This window comes from Adelges cooleyi, unplaced genomic scaffold, assembly GCF_023614345.1.
Source record: "Adelges cooleyi isolate 19-005CV unplaced genomic scaffold, UGA_ACOO_1.1 ACOO_flye_CR_arks_rails_tigmint_CR_PRNA_247, whole genome shotgun sequence".
Taxonomy (NCBI): domain Eukaryota; kingdom Metazoa; phylum Arthropoda; class Insecta; order Hemiptera; family Adelgidae; genus Adelges; species Adelges cooleyi.
This window is the reverse complement of record NW_026095912.1, coordinates 3,423,157-3,443,118: the sequence shown is the minus strand read 5'-3', so window position 1 is coordinate 3,443,118 and position 19,962 is coordinate 3,423,157. Positions and strand designations below refer to the sequence as shown.

Below are 19,962 nucleotides of genomic sequence, written 5' to 3'. Positions count from 1 at the left end.
TAAAAATCAAACTTGTACGACAGAACTTGTAGTCTATATAAATTATATACTCACTTTTTTAGAATTTTTTTTTTTTAATACTCCAACGCAAGACAATTATGAACCGGTATTAATTAATTAACCTAACCTAACCTAACCTAAGCTAACCTCCCCACCATCCAAGTTTGTATCTGTTTTTTGGTAAGTTATCGAATTTGTCGTATTTTGAAACGAATTCCATTTTTTAAAAGTTAATTCAATACATAATATAATATCATTTAATTTTAAAGTGTTGATCACGCTAAAGAGAATACTAAAAATGATGTTAGAGCTTGTATAGATCTTAAAATATATCGTTCCGTTATTTAACATATATCTGCATCAACAAGTCTTTGGAATTTTATAGGCATTTGTATAATTTTGCTCAGTTTATTTACCGGTTAATTTGTATAAGTTCCAAGGTATTATTTTTATTTAACTAATCGTTTCTTTGAGTAAAAACCATTTTGGTTTATTTTAGACCAAAAAACGTGTAATCCCCTTAGTATAAAAAAAAATTAGTTAAAAATATAAAAGGTATACAGTGCAATTTATTCAGAAAATCTAGCAAGGACAATACAAGAACTAACACAATAAACAGATTGCGAAAATTCTAAATTTTATTTTCTATCATACAACATAAACAAAAAATTATATTTTAAAAAATACAAATAATATAAAAGTAAAACATATAATACAATAGATACTTTATATCTGACAATTTTGGTAAGCGCAAATATAAAGTTAAAATGACACTCTTAGATTAATTTTACTCACATCGCCTGCTGAATAGTAAACACCAGTAGTACGAATAAACACTATTGGCCTAGGTTTAAATTGTAACACATGCCAAGATCGTGTTGACCCGTTGGATTTGTCTACGATCATATCCCAAGTCCGATTATTTACAGAATCTTCAATAGTATAACGGTAGACTTGGTCATCACCGCCCCAAAGCAGCATTCTGTAAATCAAGGTAATAGTCAATAAATTAAGGAAATTTATTACACAGCAATTTTTATTTTTCCACAAACAACAAAAACTAAATTGTTTAATATCGTAAATATCCTATGTATACATACGTTATGTGTCCAGAAAAATACAGCGTCCAGTTAAGGGCTAAATACTCATTATGTGTACTGATTCTAATATAGTTTATGGCTGATGGAATGATGAAAAAGATAGTCACATTGGGTTCTGAAAAATGAAATATTTGAAACCGACATAATATGCGAATTACAATGAACTAATGCGATATGTAAAGCAGGCCACTTAGTTTAAATTTAATCTTATCTGGTAGCCACGTGTTTCTAAATTGTGTGGCATCTAAAATTGTATCTGAACTACTAACCAGTTGTGATTCTCTAACCACAGATAGCACAGATAACACTCATTATTAACAATAAAAAAGACAGAAGATCTTCAAATTGCAATACGGCCAAAGCGTTGTTTTCGATTAAGTTTAGTGATTCGACTTCGAACTTCTTATATTGATAAAGTCGTGCCCCAGCCATCAAGGAACAAGCATTGTGTACATTAAAAACCATACCAATCCGAAATACTAAATGATTCCCAAATAACTTTAACCTAAAGAAAAAAATAACATATTTGATTAATCATTTTTCTTATAAACATTATTATCCAGTTAAAGAACAACTGATCGACCAAATGATCATACAGCCTTAAAAAAAGTATTAGTGCAGTTTGAATAGCGTACAGCGATTATACGTTACCTTTAGAATCCTGAAGTTCATCTGACCGGTATAAATACACACAAGAAGTATTTTAAAGAAGGTTATTGATGCTTCTTTAATGTTCACCTCAGGCTTATCGGATTCATTAATATTTCCATACAACAAGACACTTAAAATTATAAACAGTATTAATGAAACCGTCAAATTATCTATAAAGCCTAGTCCAATGGAGTCCATCTTTACAGACTACACAAATGAGTTGTTTTCGGTCAAAACTTACTATTATTTGGCTTGATAAGTTAGATACATAAGTTTGAATACCTACTTTACCTCAGTTTTTACAAAAACAAATTAACATTGTAAAAAAATGTCTTAAGAGGTCCTAACCATATAAAATGTTTCTATTAATAGCTTTTATATCTTGTTATAGTAATTTCTTTAAAATATCAATTTAAAACTACAATTTTTGTCGGTATAAATTAATTGTTTGTGTCTGTGACAAACAATAATAACTACTAATAACTAATAAGTTCCTATTTATTAATAGCAAATTACCAACAATTAACACTAAGGTAATATTAAGAGTTAAATACTTAAAATAATTACATTATTAATTGAGGCATTCCACGTCGAACCGGATTTTCGGCCACATCCCGTAGAATTTTCATGACCATTGGACTTTCTGGATCGTTGTGACCTAAAAAAATACTTCTAAATATTTCGTAACTAAATGGAATCTTGTTTTATATATTTGGACACCTCAAACAAATGGTTTCATCGTCTCAAAAATGGTATAATTATCAAGTAACCTAACCTTACCCCAGAAAAGGGTATAATTTTTATTGTTTTAATTCATAATTAAATGCTTGTAGTCGTATTATTATTGCATATAAATTACAGAAATTAATAATTTTATATATTTACCTATTTTATTTAATTTTCTTGTTATTATATTTTCAGGTTTATGCATTTTACCAATTCCAAACGAGAATTTTTGCAAAGTTTTATATTAATAATCTCATTATTGAAGCCAGTTTAATTAGACTGTGCTTTATAGAACATAATATAATATGTTGTTTGTCATAATATTGTATAGTATTTTTAGGGTCTTATTTTATGGAGGTCTTAAAGAATCAATATAAAACCAATAGCATCAAAAACAACAAAAAATGTTGTAATTCACCTATGTGATACTAATAACATAACGTTTTATATTCATATTATAAACCTATCAATATTATTTTAATAATAAAAAAAATGTAATTGTGTTTAATAAGAATTAATAAAACTATAGGTATGTTCATGTACTGCTCCGTGGAATTTTTCAGGCCCACTTGGCTTTATGCTGTGATCTCTAACTTATGTGAATATACATTTTTTGTTCAATCTTTGATATTTGTAACGATTGGCTACTATTTTTCTAGTTGCTACGTGGGTAATCATCATGTTTATATAACAATTTTTTTGTTATACACAGAATTAATGTCGTTTCTACTGCGAAAATGATTTTTAAATAATCTGAAGACATTTTTTCATATATGCAAATGTTATAACTATTGTGTTCGGTATTAAATGACGAGTAATTTTTCATTTTTAATTATTATAATTTAGCCAAGATTGAAACCAGACTAGAAAAAGTGAAGAAAACAGTATATCACACACTGGTAGAATTCATAAAATATAGTCAAAATGTTAAAAGTCGGCTGTTTCAGTTCAAAATCAAAGGTAACAACTTAACATTATATCTGACCAATCCAACGGGTAAAATGTTTTAAATATTTTCTTTATCGCTTTTTAGGACGTCTGACGTGTACCTACTAAACATAAAAAATTAAAAAAACGTTGAATGCCCTGTATATTATTTATTACTATATTGCAATTATCGAATTGATTTTTAAACCCGATTTGGCGCTATGCACTATGTTTCCAGATAAATTTATGATTTTTCTTCTAAGACACATGCCAAAAGATGGACATCGTTACTCTAAATATTACTTTGCGAATATTCTGTTCTAAATTTCTTTTTTTTAAATTTGTGATTTCCTTTTTTCCTCTCGTTTGTCACTCAATTTGTATATTTTTTCTTTTCCACGAGACCGGCTATCTCGATATTTAGTCGTTCCTTGTATACTTCCATGATTTCTCCACAAAATACTGTTATGCTCTAACACATTTTATTTTCTTCTATTGAAAAGTATATTAAAATTGAAGGGAAAAAGTCACGTGACCAACCGTTTCCCCTCATTGGTTTTGTATATTTAAAAAAATGTATTTAAATGTACAATTTTTGTAAATAATTAAATCATTTTTTTTTAAAACGAAAAATTTTTTTAAGCTTTTGTGGATTTTATAAATAATTTATATTATTAGGAGTTTAAACTTAATTTCTTTCAATTGTGAACCCCTTTTTAATTTATGGTAAAAAATGTTCAAGGAGATTCTGTAGTAAGCACACGCTTACTTATTATATGAATATGTATTTATTATGTATGTCATTACGACATACACTTTCAGGTTCCATATTATTTCCTATTATTTCCTTGACTGGCTATTTGCAAACTGCGTAGTTAACTACTTTGTAATACGTTGTTAATACTAGTTATCCTCGTTCTAAACCTATTTTATGTTGTTTGTTACAATCTATTAATTTACATATTACTATATAAACTTATCTATTTCTCTGTACAATTGTCAGTCTTCAGCCAGTCAGTTAACACGTATCATATTATATGAATAAATAACTATTAATACTTGCTTCAAGGCGGCTACAAATTTCGACCAACTTTTTTGATTTTCTTGGTACAAATGGTTAAAGAACATTTTAGAATTATAAATCAATCATAAAAAAATTATAGATCTAATAACAATTTTGTGTCCTTTTCAGTTAATTGAATAACCGGAGCTTGTGGCCCTGTACTAAACTTTTGGACAAAATCTTGTAAGGCTTCATGAAATATCTGTGCTTGATCATGGTCAGTCATGATTGATGAAACAACATTTTAGTATAAAAAACGCATTTCTTCCAAAGTCAAATTTCAAAAGTAAAAAACTCAAATGAATGGCCGTATTTTAATATATTATTTGTTATTGAACACGTTACATTGGTTGCTATCGGTAATTTAATACTAATCAAATTATGCCGAGTATATAATATTGTATTTATTGAAAATAGCAACATAATAATGTAAGAAATAGGCTCAGTATGAATTATAAGATATACTGACTAGAGCTCCGTACTGTACACGCGGCGTGATGCATAAGTTCAAGAGTGTTTAAGAACTCATAAGTAAAAAAATGAATGAAATGTTTTAGAGGTCAATCTGTATATATTACTGAACTCGGACGTATAAAAATTGTGTAATAAAAGATATGATATTATAAAGATTTGTGTATTAAATAAAATAGTATTAAATTGGATCATTAACGTCTTTGCAACATAAATGCATTTTGTACTTACTATTATATGGTAGATTAGTAAACTGTGTCACTAGTATTTTGAATTTAAAATTATAATGAATTTATGTGAAAATATAATGCTCGTCTACCCCAGACTAATAGCTTAACAACGTAATAATTAACAAACCGATTGATGTAAAATTAAAAATTCAATCGAATAGTAAAAAAACATTGCACCCCAGTGGAGGGGGGTTGGGAAATTGGTATGATAAAAATTTGAGACTATTGACGAAGAGAGGCATACCAAGTAAATATTTTTTACAAATTAGTTTTTCCTAATTTTAACTGTAAAGACATGAATTTTTTCAAATTTTGACCACCCCCCAAAGAATTGGCCCAGTATTAAAAAAGTTACAGTGTATACAGACACAAAAACAAGCCCACATCACGGTAAAATCAATAGCATTTCTGCTTTGCATCGAAGCTTAAAAAGCGAGTGGTACTTGGTCAGAGATATTAAAAGACATACCGACCAGTACGCGCTAATACGAAAATGTTTTTAATTGATATGAATTAAAGCAAACCGATTTGTCCTTGATTAAGCATGTTAACAGACATGCTGTCGGTACGTGGTTTTAAAACGCGCATAAGTCAAATCGTGGACTCAATCGAAAAGAAAAAAAGTTGCTCACGTTAATCAAGAGTCCGAAAAAGTCGAAAGCCAATTGTGAATACTAGTGTGAATTTAATTAGGATAATAATTATAGGTATAGTGTTTCGACGTTAAGTTTTGATTTATAGTTTAGTCATAGCTACTAATGCACCCGTGCCACATGCTTAATGGCACATTCCATAATTACATCTTTACTGGAATAATTGTAATTGAAACGGTTGTTCCATTTGTGAAAAATCCTATAAAAACGTTTTTTGCAAATTTCAACATTACTACGATACAACATTGCCGAAAGTGGAAAACGATTTTTATTATGTATACTAGGTGCAAAAAAATCAGAAAGATACAAATTTGAATACGACCTCATATTGTAAAATAACATAAACAAAAGTCTCCAAATGAAAAACTACAAAATTCGAAACAGTTTAATAGAAATTGATTGTCTTATCCATAATGAATTTTCCAGTATAGTCAATTAATTTTTCATACATTCTAGGGTCGTATCTCACATTACACGACAAGTTTTTACTTATGGTACTTACTTCTGCCTCTGCCATGCGGACTAGGATACTATATGCTGAAAAAATGAAAAAAAGAAAAAGTTGATAAAATTGATAAAATTGCATATTTCAGATTTACCTATGGTCTAATTTTCAGACCTTAAACCACAAAAACTTCACTTGAAAAAACAAAATAAAGAAAAAGTATCCACCCCTTTTAAGGAAATAGTTTATAAGCATTTTGTGGTTTGTAAAAATTTGCCTGTAGACAATTTCTAGTATTTTAGACTTACTTTAGCTTGTCTTGTTGCTTCCGTGACCTCTTCGGTTGGACCCTCGTTAACTTCCATACCTACCAGATCTTCTCCCTAAACGCAAACAAAGCGCTATTAATACTCAAATATAATATTTAAATATATGTAAAAAAAACTAATTAAATAACTAATCTTATAAAAGGTTATTACAGTCAGCTGTTTCTTTTTTTTGGGAGTTTAACTTCCCGGGTGATATTTATTTTTAGAAGGCTGTGGACGACTTTCTGTCGGATTTATTCGACAATTTTATACAAATAACCGCACAGATTATATTAATAAACCAATAATAATTTAATACAAAATTTACGTTCGATATGATAAGATTTTTTTTTTTTTTTAGTTTCGACCTTTGGCGATTTTGATTGGTTAAACGGGTTTTTCTCCCGGTTTGTATCGTATTTCTAGTAGCAAACAAATAGAATGATAAATATCATATTTGAAAATATATATTTCTTTATTTAAATCTAGCCGAACCCGGATTAAAAAAAAATTGTAATCTGTTAATAATGTTTTTTGAACTTAACTTTATCAAAAAACAAGGTATGTGTTTCTATTTTAAAATGAAAAGTTGCTACAGAAAATCTAATTTAGGGGGGGGGGGAGGGTAAACACATAAGAATGTATGGAAAATTATTTATTTAACACAATGAGATGTTGAGTGTTTCACGATAAAAAAACCATATTCTTGGTTTGGACTTTACTGGTTTGAAAATACTAACTACTGATTCGCATGAAAGCATTTATTTAAAAGTGAGTTTATTACATCCAGTTGTAGTAATTCCTGTAACCTCCCCATCCCCACTATGCTCTGTCCCCACTATAACCTGGCCCGCTGTACTGGCTTTTAATGTCAAGTTTTAAGGGTAAAGAAAGGGATTTTTTCAACTTTAACCCCCCCCCCCCACCTCCCGAGTACAAACTAGATAAAGTTTGTGATTTTTACAATTGCAACTCGAAGAAATTGGGCAAGTATTAAAAAAAAATCAGTGTATAATAACACAGAAAAAGCTTACAATGTTGTAAAACCAATAACATCGCTGCTCCGCATCGAATATGTGTTTAATGATAGACAACAAGCAATAATAACAGGTGGTTTATGCAAAACATCGTACTGCCTAAGTAAACACAGTGAATCGTTTATAGCACATCACATTATGTGTAGAAAAAGATTGTACGCTATTGTAATAAATCTACATATTAAAATTGGTGTTTCATTTCTATTGAAAAGGTTTTCTTTATACTGTTTTTTAAAGAATTCAACATTTAGTATTGTATTAACACGTATTATACACTATGCTGATTTATTTTGTAGCGTTTATAATTCTATGGTCAACTCCAGGTAAATTATATATTTTATTAATATATATAAATCATTTCTTCCTTTATAATTTAATTACAGCAACCTACGTATAAGCGACAGGTTATATATATAATTAATGAACTTATCGCTAACTAAGTTATTTTTTTGAATGTTCAATAGTAATAATAACATTTAAATTGGAACGTTTTTTTTATCTACGCAAAATTGTCCATACAAATTATTGTTTGTACCAGATCAAAAACATATTCATTAATAATTTTGTTATTTCTTTTTGGAAACTTTTTAAATAATATAATATTACACTAGTTTTTTTGGTAAGTTTCAGAATTGTATTTGTTCGATAAAATTTTACGGGCAATTTTCGTTAAGCTTAAATAATATAATACTTATCTATAGTGTACGATCTATAACAAAAAAAAACTATTTGTTAAAATAGCTGATTTAGGCGTACAAAAGTCATTCTCAGAATTGTTCTCCATTTAATGCTAGCTGTTTTTTTTTGATAGTTGTGAAACCCAGAAACAGCATAGCTCCCGTTGAAAAGTTGTTCATAATTATTAATATGTGACGGTTTTAAGACATGGTTAAACAAATTTATGTTATCTCACATTGTTATCAGCGTCAATTCTGTTGCTTATCAGTTGTAATAATTATTACAACTACAACAATTTTTAAGTTAAATATCATTTTCAAAATTTAACTTTGTTTAAAAATGATTTTTTTAAGTTCACCAAAACTAACAAAATCTCACAGAACACGTTATTTCTTACTTAAACTGAATAAATATGAGGAAGTATCCACTGTATAAAAAAATCTGAAAGAATTAAAAAAAACTGTCATCCCTGCCGGATAAATGGTGTTCCAAATTTGGAAAATTTTAATACAAATTAAAACAATTTGGCTGAAATTTAGTCAATTACTTTTTAAACAAAATGAGTATCAGATTCATGTTGCTCACACACAGAACTGGAATAGTAAGGTCAAATTCATGAGTTTTAAGGTTCCTTGCAATTTTTCTATGTTCAAAACTTGTTTTCAAAATAGTCTACTTAAAATGTTTGCCTTATATAACTCTTAACATTCAATTTATTACACAGCCCCCCTGTTTTTGGGCCTCCACTTTAAAGACTCTATTTAATCTCATTTTACGAAAAATGAGAATAAAACACTAATGGGCAAATTTATGCAAAAGAAATGGTAGTATTTAAAAACTAAATTTAATTTCATTTAAAACCATAAAATGCTCATTGCGCCACTCTTCACCCCTCTTATACTTTTTTTCTTCTAAAGTTACGAAACAAAAATAACAAGATAATTTTTTGAAAATTTTCTTTAATTTTTATTCGTACTTACCTTGCTTGAAAGCATCCCTATCAAAGTTTTACTCCTTAAATATAACTATTTTAAAAATAACTTCAAAATTGTTGTATTTGTAATAATTATTACAACTGATAAGCAACAGAATTGACGCTGATAACAATGTGAGATAACATAAATTTGTTCAACCATGTCTTAAAACCGTCACATATTAATAATTATGAACAACTTTTCAACGGGAGCTATGCTGTTTCTGGGTTTCACAACTATAAAAAAAAAACAGCTAGCATTAAATGGAGAACAATTCTGAGAAAGACTTTTGTACGCCTAAATCAGCTATTTTGCCCACTGTGCGCCGGGTCTATCCAAATTTAGTATAAAAATAAATGAGACAATTTCAAAATTGTCTCTTTTGCCGGGCGTGGTATGCAGGGGGAAATGGAAAACGGCGGGGGTTATCGTTGCGCTATGAGACATGTCTCACCGACCGCCGTTCATATTATTATTGTTTTGGTAGACGGTATCAGTTATCCGTTATCGATGTACGTCGTATCGATTGTCGTGTTGTACGTTTTCAAATATGCCTATGCCATTTAGTTTATTAGTTTTTAAACATTTATTTTTTACAGTATAGATAAAATAAAATATACAGGGGATCCAAGGGGGCGCAGTCCCCCTGTCAAGTCACGTAACACCATTTTTTTTCAATGTCTCCCCGATCTAAACACCCATGCCTCGCCACTGATCAAATGACAATGGCATGAAACTAATAGACTTATCGACGGCCAAATGTCTTATAATCAGTAGCACATACTTCCTCAGAAAAAATATTCATAAGCAAACTTGGACCTTACCAGATGGGAAAACAAAAACCCAAATTGACCATGTAGTCATTGATAAGAGGTACCAAACGTGTATAAAAAATGTTAGAACACACATAGGTGCAGACGGGGACTCTGATTACTATTTAGTGATTTCGAGGTTTGTGTTGATTCTATCCGTAAAGTGGAGGAATAAAAAACAACTGAATAAGGCTGTAAAATTAGATAAAGACAAGCTAAAAAATTCTAATGAAATTAGGGCGTACAGAGCTAGAGTAGCACAGACACTTAACAATTATGACAAGAATCAAGACAAAGAAAAAATATCTACATGGTCAAAAATAAAGAAATCTGTGACTAAAGCAGCAGAAAACCTAAGAATGAAGAGTACGGGACAAAAAAAAGTATGGTTTACCAAGAAGCGGTTGACAAGCGTCAAGTAACAAGACAACTAATGCTACAAAACCCCACCAGAACCAATATAGATAATTATACAAGAGCAAGAACATTGACCAATAAAATAATCAGACAACAAAAACGACTCTCAGAAAAGAAAGCTCTAGAAGAGATGGAAACATACAGAAAGAACCCAATAATGTTTTTCGAAAAATGCACATCAATTAAAGAAGGATTTAAGGCGCGTGCTTCAATAATGAAGGATGACGATAATAATTTATTATCGGATCCGGGGCAGATAGTCAATAGCTTCAGAAATTACTTTGAGAGACTACTGAATAACAATAATGATAATCAATACAATAACGACCTGCCTTATGAACAAGTAATAAGAGTCACCGTAGAACCTGAAATGCCGGAACCGAACCTGGAAGAAATAGAACAAATTGTGAATACATTAAAAAATAATAAAACACCAGGCGAAGATAACATTAATTCAGAACACTTAAAGATAGGAGGAAAAGACATTCTAAAAACTATACAATGCTTCATTGCAGAAGTGTGGAGGAGTGAACGGATTGAGAATGATTGGAAAATGGCCATCATATGTCCAATTTTAAAAAAGGGTGACCCATCAAGTGTAGAAAACAACAGAGGAATCAGCCTTTTAGACTTCATCTACAAAATACTATCTTTTGCCATTTTGCATAGGCTTGAAATTTATACGGTAGACATAATAGGTAATTGTCAGTGTCAGATAATTATCAGTGTGGATTTGTGAAGGGGAAATCGACAAGTGACCATATTTTTACACTACGACAAGTTATGGAAAAATTTTATGAGTTTGATAAAGGTCTACACTTGATATTTATTGACTTTAAGCGGGCTTATGACTGTATAAACAGTGATCTACTTTGGACGATACTTATAAATTTGGGAATCCCTCAAAACTTGCAAGATTAATCAAAAACTGCAATGAAAATACGATGTGCCAAGTACGTTATATGGGAGAAATGTCCAAAGTTTTGAAGTTCAAACAGGGTAAAGACAAGGAGACGCACTGTCTCCAGTATTATTTAATTTGGCACTAGAACAATAATAAGAGCTATGAATAATAACAGGTCCATGGAACTAGTTGGGAACAGGACTCTACTAGCATATGCCGATGATATTGTTATCCTGGGAGAATCTCAAGTACATTTAAGCTAATAGAAGCTAGCCAAAGAATAGGACTGAAAATCAATAAAGATAAAACGAAGTATATGATAATGACTAGGCGTTTAATAAATAAACAAAATCTCAATATAGGTCAATACACTTTTGAGCAGGTGGATAACATTAAATACCTGGGAGTCAATATAAATGCAAACAATAATATGCACAATGAAATAAATTTGAGATTAGCGGCAGCAAATCGAGGTTATTTGGCCATGAATAAGATGTTCAAATCAAGACTTTTATCAAAAGAATCAAAGATAAAACTTTATACTACTTATCTCCATCCAGTCATCATGTATGGATGTGGGACATGGTCAACAACAAAGGGTGACGTAGGAAAACTGTTGAGGTTCGAGGGAAAGATTCTGAGAAGAATATATGGACCTATACGAAACCCGAATAATGGGGAGTAAGAGCGGAGGAAAAACACAGACATAGAAAGACTGTTCAACAAACCAAACATTCAAAGTTTTCTAATATCCAAAAGATTAGAATGGGCTGGGCATGTTTGGAGGGCGAAGCAGAATCTGATCAATAAAGTTTTAACCAATAATCCATCTGGGAAGAGACCGCGAGGAAGACCGCGCCAGCGGTGAATGGACCGTGTAAAGAATGATCTAAAAAAAACGGATCAAACAGTAGTAATGGAGGAGGCCGATGACAGGAATCGTTGGAGAGTCTTAGTAGAAGCTGCGAAACGCCTGCAAGGCGTGTAAAGCAAAAAAAAAACGCTAGCGCCGTTAACAGTTTTAACAATTATAAAACCATTCTATTACTGTCAAAAAAACTATAATAATTAAATTATTTAAAATGTGAAAATAAACAAAAAATTGAAAATAAGAATTCTGGAGGGTGGATGCAACCAAAATTAATAAATCATACAAATTAATCTAAAAAGTCCACTGTTTTGATCTATTCTAGGTAATTCTGGTTATGGGACGCCACCTATGCCTCCCTCAAATCACAGTAACGAGCTTATCGACCACACTGAATTCTTGATTGAATACATAAGAAACCTCTATCTAAGCAACACGTATGTGGTATTAAATGTGTACCTATTAACTTTATTTACTTAATTTATCAAGCTTACCTTGTATGCAGTTTTTTAATACCATATCCCGAAATGTTTTCTACTCTGTGAGCAATATAAAGTGTTATACTTTGAATAATATGGTAAAAGTAAGCCGTTATTGTTTGTCCCGTTTTGCCAATTTTGGTGTAATAATACTTTTTAATAATAATCTAATTTAATTTAAAGTAGGTAGTATACAGAATGCCAAAATATGATATGACTTTATAATTTCATTGCGATCTAATAATTCTAATAAAGAAGCTATAAGTTTAAAAAATGTAGACTGATTTGTCAATAAAAATAGGTTTACCTTCTTCCCCCGTTCAATTTTTATAATCTTCCAACTCAAAATGATTCAATGCTCTTATTTTCCATTTTAAACTAGGGACTAAGGTAAGGTTAAAACATAAACATTAATTGTTAGAATACTTTGTTACATAATGTATAATTTATTGTTACATCTTATATTAGTATGTGTATTGTTAAATAATGCGATTGCATATTTCAGATGTTCAGATGTTGTTTTAGTTGTAGGTAAAGAACGATTGCCCGCCCATCGTATTATACTAGCCTCACGCAGCGAATATTTTAGGTAGGTATTTAACTTTTATTAAGACATAACTACTTGTTTTTTTTGCTGTAGATTTCAAACAACAAGTCTGAAAGTTAGGCATAAATTAAATATTTGTTTACCTGTATATGGGGAATTTCACGTAAGACCTGTTCATCGGCACTCCCGATGGAATTTTCATGACAATGAATTGGACTCCCTGGTTCGTTGTGACTTAATATAAAAAATACTCAAACTAAATGTTTTTATCGTCTTAAACCTAATATAATTATCAATCAGTACAATTATCTCTGATATAGGGGTCTTACCTATATTTTTTAAATCTTTTAACTTATTTTAAACGTTGCTGCTGTCTTTAATATTTCGGTACAAAACATAATATGTCTAAGGACTTTTTAAAACTTAAAAATAAATATTCCTAACAAATGTTTTCATCGTCCCAAAAATAGTATAATTATCAATCAGTGCAATTATCTCGCTTACCCGTGAAAAGAGTTCTATTAGTATCGTTTTACTTCATTATAAAATTTTTGTATATATATTATTAATACTTCTTAATAATATTGTCATTTCAAATTTATCTGTTTTACCAATTCTTAACAAGAATTTTTAGTAAGTTTTAGATATATGATCTCTTTTTTGAAGTCCGTTAATTAGACTTTTACAGACTGCGCTTTACAGAATGTATAACATATAATATGTTGTTGGTTATAGTAATGTGTATTATTTTCAGGAGGGTTTTTTTTGAAGATGATGAAGAATCCCATAAATCTGAAGTCAATCTTAATGCTGCACCAGTAAAATCATTTGAAATACTTCATAAATATATTTATACTGGTCGAATAAATTTAAGTGATCTAAAGGTAAAGAATAATCGACGTAGCTTAACCGTTTATTAAGTTTGTGTGATTGTTTGGATGGTAGTATGTGTTAGTTCTGTTAAATTATATATTTGTTGAGAACATTTTAAGGAAGAAAGATTAAACACTTTTTTTATTATTTTTTTTAGAGTGGAGAAGTTTTCGAATTACTTAAAACTTCGGATTATTTTGACATTTTAAACTTAAATCTTCCACTGCACGAGTATTTAAAAAGTACGAAAAAAATACAAAGTTGGTGTAACTAAAATTAAGGTTATTATAGGGACACAATTTATTTCTAGTTTAGAAAAACTAAATAAATAGTCGGCCTTACTAAACATTTAGTTGGGCGAACTTATATAATTGCTTAAACTAAAAATTTTATTGGCTCAACTAAACTATTTACTTAGTTTTTTCAACTAGAAATTTAGGCTGTCACTTTACTATTCACCAAAATTTCAGGTTGAACAACTATGTGTATTATTCTGTGTGACTTATCTTTAAGCATATTTCCTTAGGGATAGAAAATAGGAGGATGAAAACGTTTGTTTCAATTATATTTTATTAAATCATAAAGAATTTAAAATTTCTTAGAATATGCAGATGGACATTTTTTAAAATATTATGTACGTCACAATTTAAGTTTTAAAAGTTAGTAGAGCTATAAATTTACTAGATAAACAATTGAATATATTTTAATACCTATTTTTAGTTATTGTTACTTAATGTGTTTCAAAAATTTAATCAACAATCCCTCCCAATTCAAGTATTTAAAAAAAAAGAAAGATTTTAACAACCCCTTAATAAAGGATTTATTTTAATTGATTTATTTTATACTAATCGCTAGCGCCGTTAACAACTTTAACAATTATAAAACCATTATATTACTGTCGAAAAAACTATAATAACTAAATTATTTAAATTAAAAGAAATTATACAACAAGTTGAAAAATAAGAACTCTGGCGGGTGGATGCAACCCAAATTAAAAAATCATACAAATTAATCTAAAAAGTCTTCTGTTTTGATCTGTTCTATCTACGCTTTCCTCAGATCACCGTAACGAGCATATCGACCACACTGATGTCTTGGTTGAATTCATAAGAAACCTCCATCTAAGCGACATGTATGTGGTATTGAATTTTTACCTATTTACTTTATTATTTTCACAATTTATCAAGCTAATCTTGTATACAGTTTTTTAATTCCATAGCCCGAAATGTTTTCTGCTCTGTTAGCAATATAAAGTGTTATACTTAAAATAATATTGTAAAAGTAAGCCATAATTGTGTGTCCCGTTTTGCCAATTTTGGTGTAATAATTCTAATCTGGTTTAAAAGTAGGTTGTACATGGAATGCTAAAATATGATATGCCTGTATCATTGTGAACTTAAAATGCTAATAAAGAAGCTACTATTTATATTTTTTTTACTAATTTGTCAATATAGATAGGTTTACCTTCTTCCCCCTTTCTATTTTATATAATCTTTTTACCCAAAATTATTTAGTGCTCTTATTTTCTATATTAAATAAGGTTAAAACATACACGTATGTGTATTGTTAAATAATTTGAATGCATATTTCAGATGTTCAGATGTTGTTTTATTTGTGGGTGAAGAACGATTGCCCGCCCATCGTATTATACTAGCCTCACACAGCGAATATTTTAGGTATGTATTTAACTTTTATTATAACATAACTACTTGTTTTTTTTGTAGCTGTAGTTTTTAAACATTAAGTCTGAGAGTTAGGCATAAATTAAATATTTGGTTACCTGTATATGGGTAATTTCACGTAAAACCTGATTATCGGCCCTCCCCGTAGAATTTTCATGACAACGAATTGGACTTCCTGGTTCGTTGTGACTTAATATAAAAAATACTCAAAATAAATGTTTTTTCGTCTCAAACCTATTATAATTATCAATCAGTACAATTATCTCTGAAAAGGTTTCTATTTTTATCATTTTACTTCATAGTAAAATGCTTGTATATATAATATTAACACTTCATAATAATATTGTCATTTCAAATTTATCTGTTTTACCAATTCTTAACGAGAATTTTTAGTAAGAATTAGATATATCATCTATTTTTAGAAGCCCGTTTAATTAGACTTTAAAAAACTGTAGTTTACAAAATGTTTAACATATAATATTATATTATTTGTAATAATATTGTGTATTATTTTTAGGAGGTTTTTTTCTGGAGATTATCAAGAAGCCCATAAATCTAAGGTCAATCTAATTGATGCATCTATAACCTCATATGAATTACTTCTTAAATATATTTATACTGGTCAAATAAATTTAGGTGATCTAGAGGTAATGAATATTCAACGTAGCTTTATCGTATATAAACGGCATAAATATAATTTTTATTAAGAATGTGTGATCGTTTGACAGAAAGATTAACCACTTTTTTTATTTTTTTTTTTTGTTAGGGTGGAGAAGTTTTTGAATTACTTAGGATTTCGGATTATTATGGTATTTTAAACTTAAAACTTTCACTTCACGAGTATTTAAAAAGTACTATTGACGTTGAAAATGCATGGTCGTTCTTAGCTATGACTCGAACTTATAAATACAATGACCTAGAAGTCGAATCACTTCATTTTATCGATAACCACGCCTCACAATTATTGCAATCTGAAGACTTTCTAACTTTGTCACCCGTAATGGCATAGTTTTAAATAAAAACATTATATTGCTCGTGTTAGGAGAAAAGTTTAAAAATAATTATTATTTTTAGGAAGTTCTTCAAGATATTCTCATTCGTGACTCATTTTATTGTAATGAATTATATATATTCCACGCAGTTTGTCGCTGGATTAAAATACACCAAAACATCCTTGATCATAATACTGAAATGAAAGTTTTATCTGCGATCAGATATCCGTTAATGAGTATTAAAGAACTGGCTGAGGTTAGGCAATTACCGCTGGTTAAAACGACTAAAAGTTTACATAACACAATATTCAGAAACACCTCGTCACCAGATAAGCTTCAATATCGAGGCCAGCTAAGTATGCTTGCTGTACACATCAATTTGTGTTTCGCAAATTATGTGGGTTCTAGTTATTTCTTTTTTTAGAACCCAATGTAGATCTTATTCATCGGCCTTCTCAATGGGACTTTATTCGGCAGCCTTCGAATACTCCGGTTATCAATGGCATTAACGGCAGTACTACGATAACCTTGCGTGATCCATCATTTATAAACTATATTGTAATATGGTTAACGGGTGGATTTCCGCCGTATGATCAAAGGTATGTTTTCAACTTATAAATAACTCTAATTGAATGACCATTAGTATGAAAAAATATGGTTTGAAAAATTGTTTGAAAGATTCGTGACGATGATTTATGATTAATTTTATTTACTTATAAAAATGTTTTGTGTTATGAATTTATTTTTATTATAAGTTAAGCGAAAAAAAAATTATCAGTGGTTGAAAAATGATTGTCTATTCTTATTGTTTATTAGGAATTAATTGTTTATAACTTATATTTATTATTCAACAACTTTTTACACAACTCTGGTCCTAATATTTAATCTTCTATTCTTTTTTACGAATCACTCTACAAGTTAATTGCATTATTTAATACTTTAGGTATTACTCTTATTACATTGAAGTTTCAATGGATCGGAACGTTTGGTTCCGTGTTATAGATCATTCAAATTATAATTGTCGATCAGCTCAATATTTGTGGATTAAACCTCGCATAGTTCGGTACATACACATTGTTGGAACCAGAAGTACTGCTAAAGCAACTTTTGAATTTTCGCAAGTCAAGTACAATACAGAAGAAATGCACGAGGTGGAAATAAAAAATGGATTAGTCGGTAAGAAAACCAATAAAGTAACTCAGTTTTTAATTAAAAAAATTTAACATATATATTTATGTATTTGTCTAATTGATTCCTTAGTTCCTAAGTACGGGTATAATGTCGCATCAAGTTATAGGTATGCATTTGTAATCAAGGGAGAACATAATTTGATGGAGTCAGTCGATGTTAAACGTATTAGTTGATGATCACTATGATCGTGTTGGTAATAAGATTGATCGTTTTAACATGTATACATATCATTATTTGCAATCTGGTTGTATAGTGATTCATCTTGCACAACCATATATACTTAGTTCAATGAGGTAATTGTATAAATATCTTGTATTTTTAGAGCAATAAGTCTTCTTTTCAAATTTCTTTTTTTATCATTTTCAATCGTTCTAATACAATTTTAACTCATACACGGTCTATAAATAATTCCTTATAAGTCTTTTTTCTTATTTCCTTGTCAGAGCTTAAGTCTCCAAATTGTACAAAATACTATTTATCATTCTTAAGCACTCTTAAGTAAAAGATTTATCTTTTCGATTAGATCCTTTATCCAAATTTAGTTCTTATGATGTTGTAACACTTATACCCTCCATTTGTATAGCATTTTTTCTAAATTGAATTATAAATATAAAAATGTTCTTTTTTTTCTGTAATTGAAAATTGATGTGCAGTTTATTAAACTAATTCACATATGTAAAATGTTAATGGATATCATTAACGAAAATAGGGTTTAATTTGTTGTTTTTTTATGTTGTACTCTAATGTTTATATTTGTTTATCATTTAAATATGAGTTTTTTATCATTCGGTTATTTACAAGAAAACAAAAGTTTATTTTGGCCTAATTATCTGTTATTCATGAATTTTTTCATTATTTTACTAAGACAGTATTATTATTGCCATAATTGACAGGTTTCTGCTTTGGGGCGGTAATGACCAATTCTACAAGTACACTGTTGAGGATTCTATCGATAATCAGGATTGGAAATGGATTGCACACGAATCTAAAGAGCTGAAACAATCTTGGCAGGTGTTGAAATTTACACCCAGACCGATACTCTACATTCGTATTACTGGCGTTTATAACTCAGCAGGCAATGTGAGTGAAATAAGCTAAGAGTGTCTTTTAACTTTTAATAACTATTTTATGTTTTAGGATTTCCGTATTTTATATTTTGAAGCTCCCGCTCAAGTAATTGTAGACGATCGTGGGGTAAGAAATACTATATATATTTTTTTTTACAATCATTATGACGGAAATTGAGACAGGATTTTGATTTTCAGAAGAACAACGAAACAGATGTTATAATGACAGAAGCTTCGACTTCAAATCCAGTCGTTTAAACCAAATTCCAATTATAAGCATATTTGTGTTTGTTGCACGCTTACCATAAATTAAAGATATTATAAAAAATACAATTTTTTTCGTTTATATATAATTACATGATACATATTTTTTATATAATATATTAATAACAGATTGATTAAATTATTACAGTACTGTGTTTGGTAATTCAATTGATACACGTAGGGTAGTATCCCGGGGCTTAATAAAAATAATTATATTTATAGTATACCTAAGGCCATTATTTTGGTAATATCTGTTAAGTCATTATATAAGAGCGTGGTTTTACTATGTTTGATTGGATATTATTATTATAATTTATAGTAACCAAAATATAAGCTGTCATTTTAGATAAAAACTAACACCGGAGAGTTCTTGTTTAATATATTTGCATAATATATATTATTTATGTACTATATTAATAACAGACTAATTAAGTTATTACAGTACTGTAGTTGGTAATGCAACTATGTGCATTGGTTATGAAATTTACAAGTTTTCCCGGTAAAAATACACAACACTGGCTGCACAACATACACGAATAATACCATTATCTAAGTACTAGGGCTTCGACGGACAAGAGTGGAAAAAGTAAAAAGTAATAAATT

At 29.4% G+C, this 19,962-nt stretch overlaps 2 protein-coding genes and 1 long non-coding RNA gene across 3 annotated transcripts in view; 2 read left to right on the top strand and 1 right to left on the bottom strand.

The window, feature by feature from the left end:
- Window positions 1-774: 774 nt before the first annotated feature.
- The window catches only part of LOC126837239 (uncharacterized), a 54,831-nt gene continuing 35,643 nt past the window's right edge, over window positions 775-19,962 (bottom strand). The window contains exons 5-6 of the long non-coding RNA XR_007685476.1: window positions 1,101-1,215; window positions 775-982 (exon numbers count right to left, since the gene is read on the bottom strand). This is a non-coding gene — a long non-coding RNA (uncharacterized LOC126837239). The remainder of the gene's footprint in view (window positions 983-1,100; window positions 1,216-19,962) is intronic.
- LOC126837236 (BTB/POZ domain-containing protein 9-like) overlaps window positions 7,800-19,962 on the top strand; it is a 42,561-nt gene continuing 30,398 nt past the window's right edge. The window contains exons 1-7 of the mRNA XM_050571062.1: window positions 7,800-7,934; window positions 12,590-12,701; window positions 13,249-13,332; window positions 14,045-14,174; window positions 14,321-14,405; window positions 15,223-15,295; window positions 15,756-15,839. Of these exons, the coding sequence (XP_050427019.1) occupies window positions 7,889-7,934; window positions 12,590-12,701; window positions 13,249-13,332; window positions 14,045-14,174; window positions 14,321-14,405; window positions 15,223-15,295; window positions 15,756-15,839 (614 nt within the window). The 5' untranslated portion in view covers window positions 7,800-7,888. The remainder of the gene's footprint in view (window positions 7,935-12,589; window positions 12,702-13,248; window positions 13,333-14,044; window positions 14,175-14,320; window positions 14,406-15,222; window positions 15,296-15,755; window positions 15,840-19,962) is intronic.
- LOC126837238 (BTB/POZ domain-containing protein 9-like) lies at window positions 18,226-19,453 on the top strand. The gene is made up of 4 exons (XM_050571064.1): window positions 18,226-18,321; window positions 18,922-19,108; window positions 19,166-19,222; window positions 19,294-19,453. Exons 1-4 carry the CDS (start codon window positions 18,245-18,247, stop codon window positions 19,351-19,353), a joined length of 381 nt encoding a protein of 126 aa, XP_050427021.1. The 5' UTR covers window positions 18,226-18,244; the 3' UTR covers window positions 19,354-19,453.

What these genes read in the sequence shown, in the direction of transcription:
- LOC126837238 (XM_050571064.1), top strand. Translation starts at nt 18,245, where the DNA reads ATGTATACATATCATTATTTGCAATCTGGTTGTATAGTGATTCATCTT. An exon ending in TTTATAACTCAGCAGGCAAT is followed by an intron (nt 19,109 to 19,165) that starts GTGAGTGAAATA and finishes TTTATGTTTTAG; the next exon opens with GATTTCCGTATTTTATATTT. An exon ending in TAATTGTAGACGATCGTGGG is followed by an intron (nt 19,223 to 19,293) that starts GTAAGAAATACT and finishes TTTGATTTTCAG; the next exon opens with AAGAACAACGAAACAGATGT.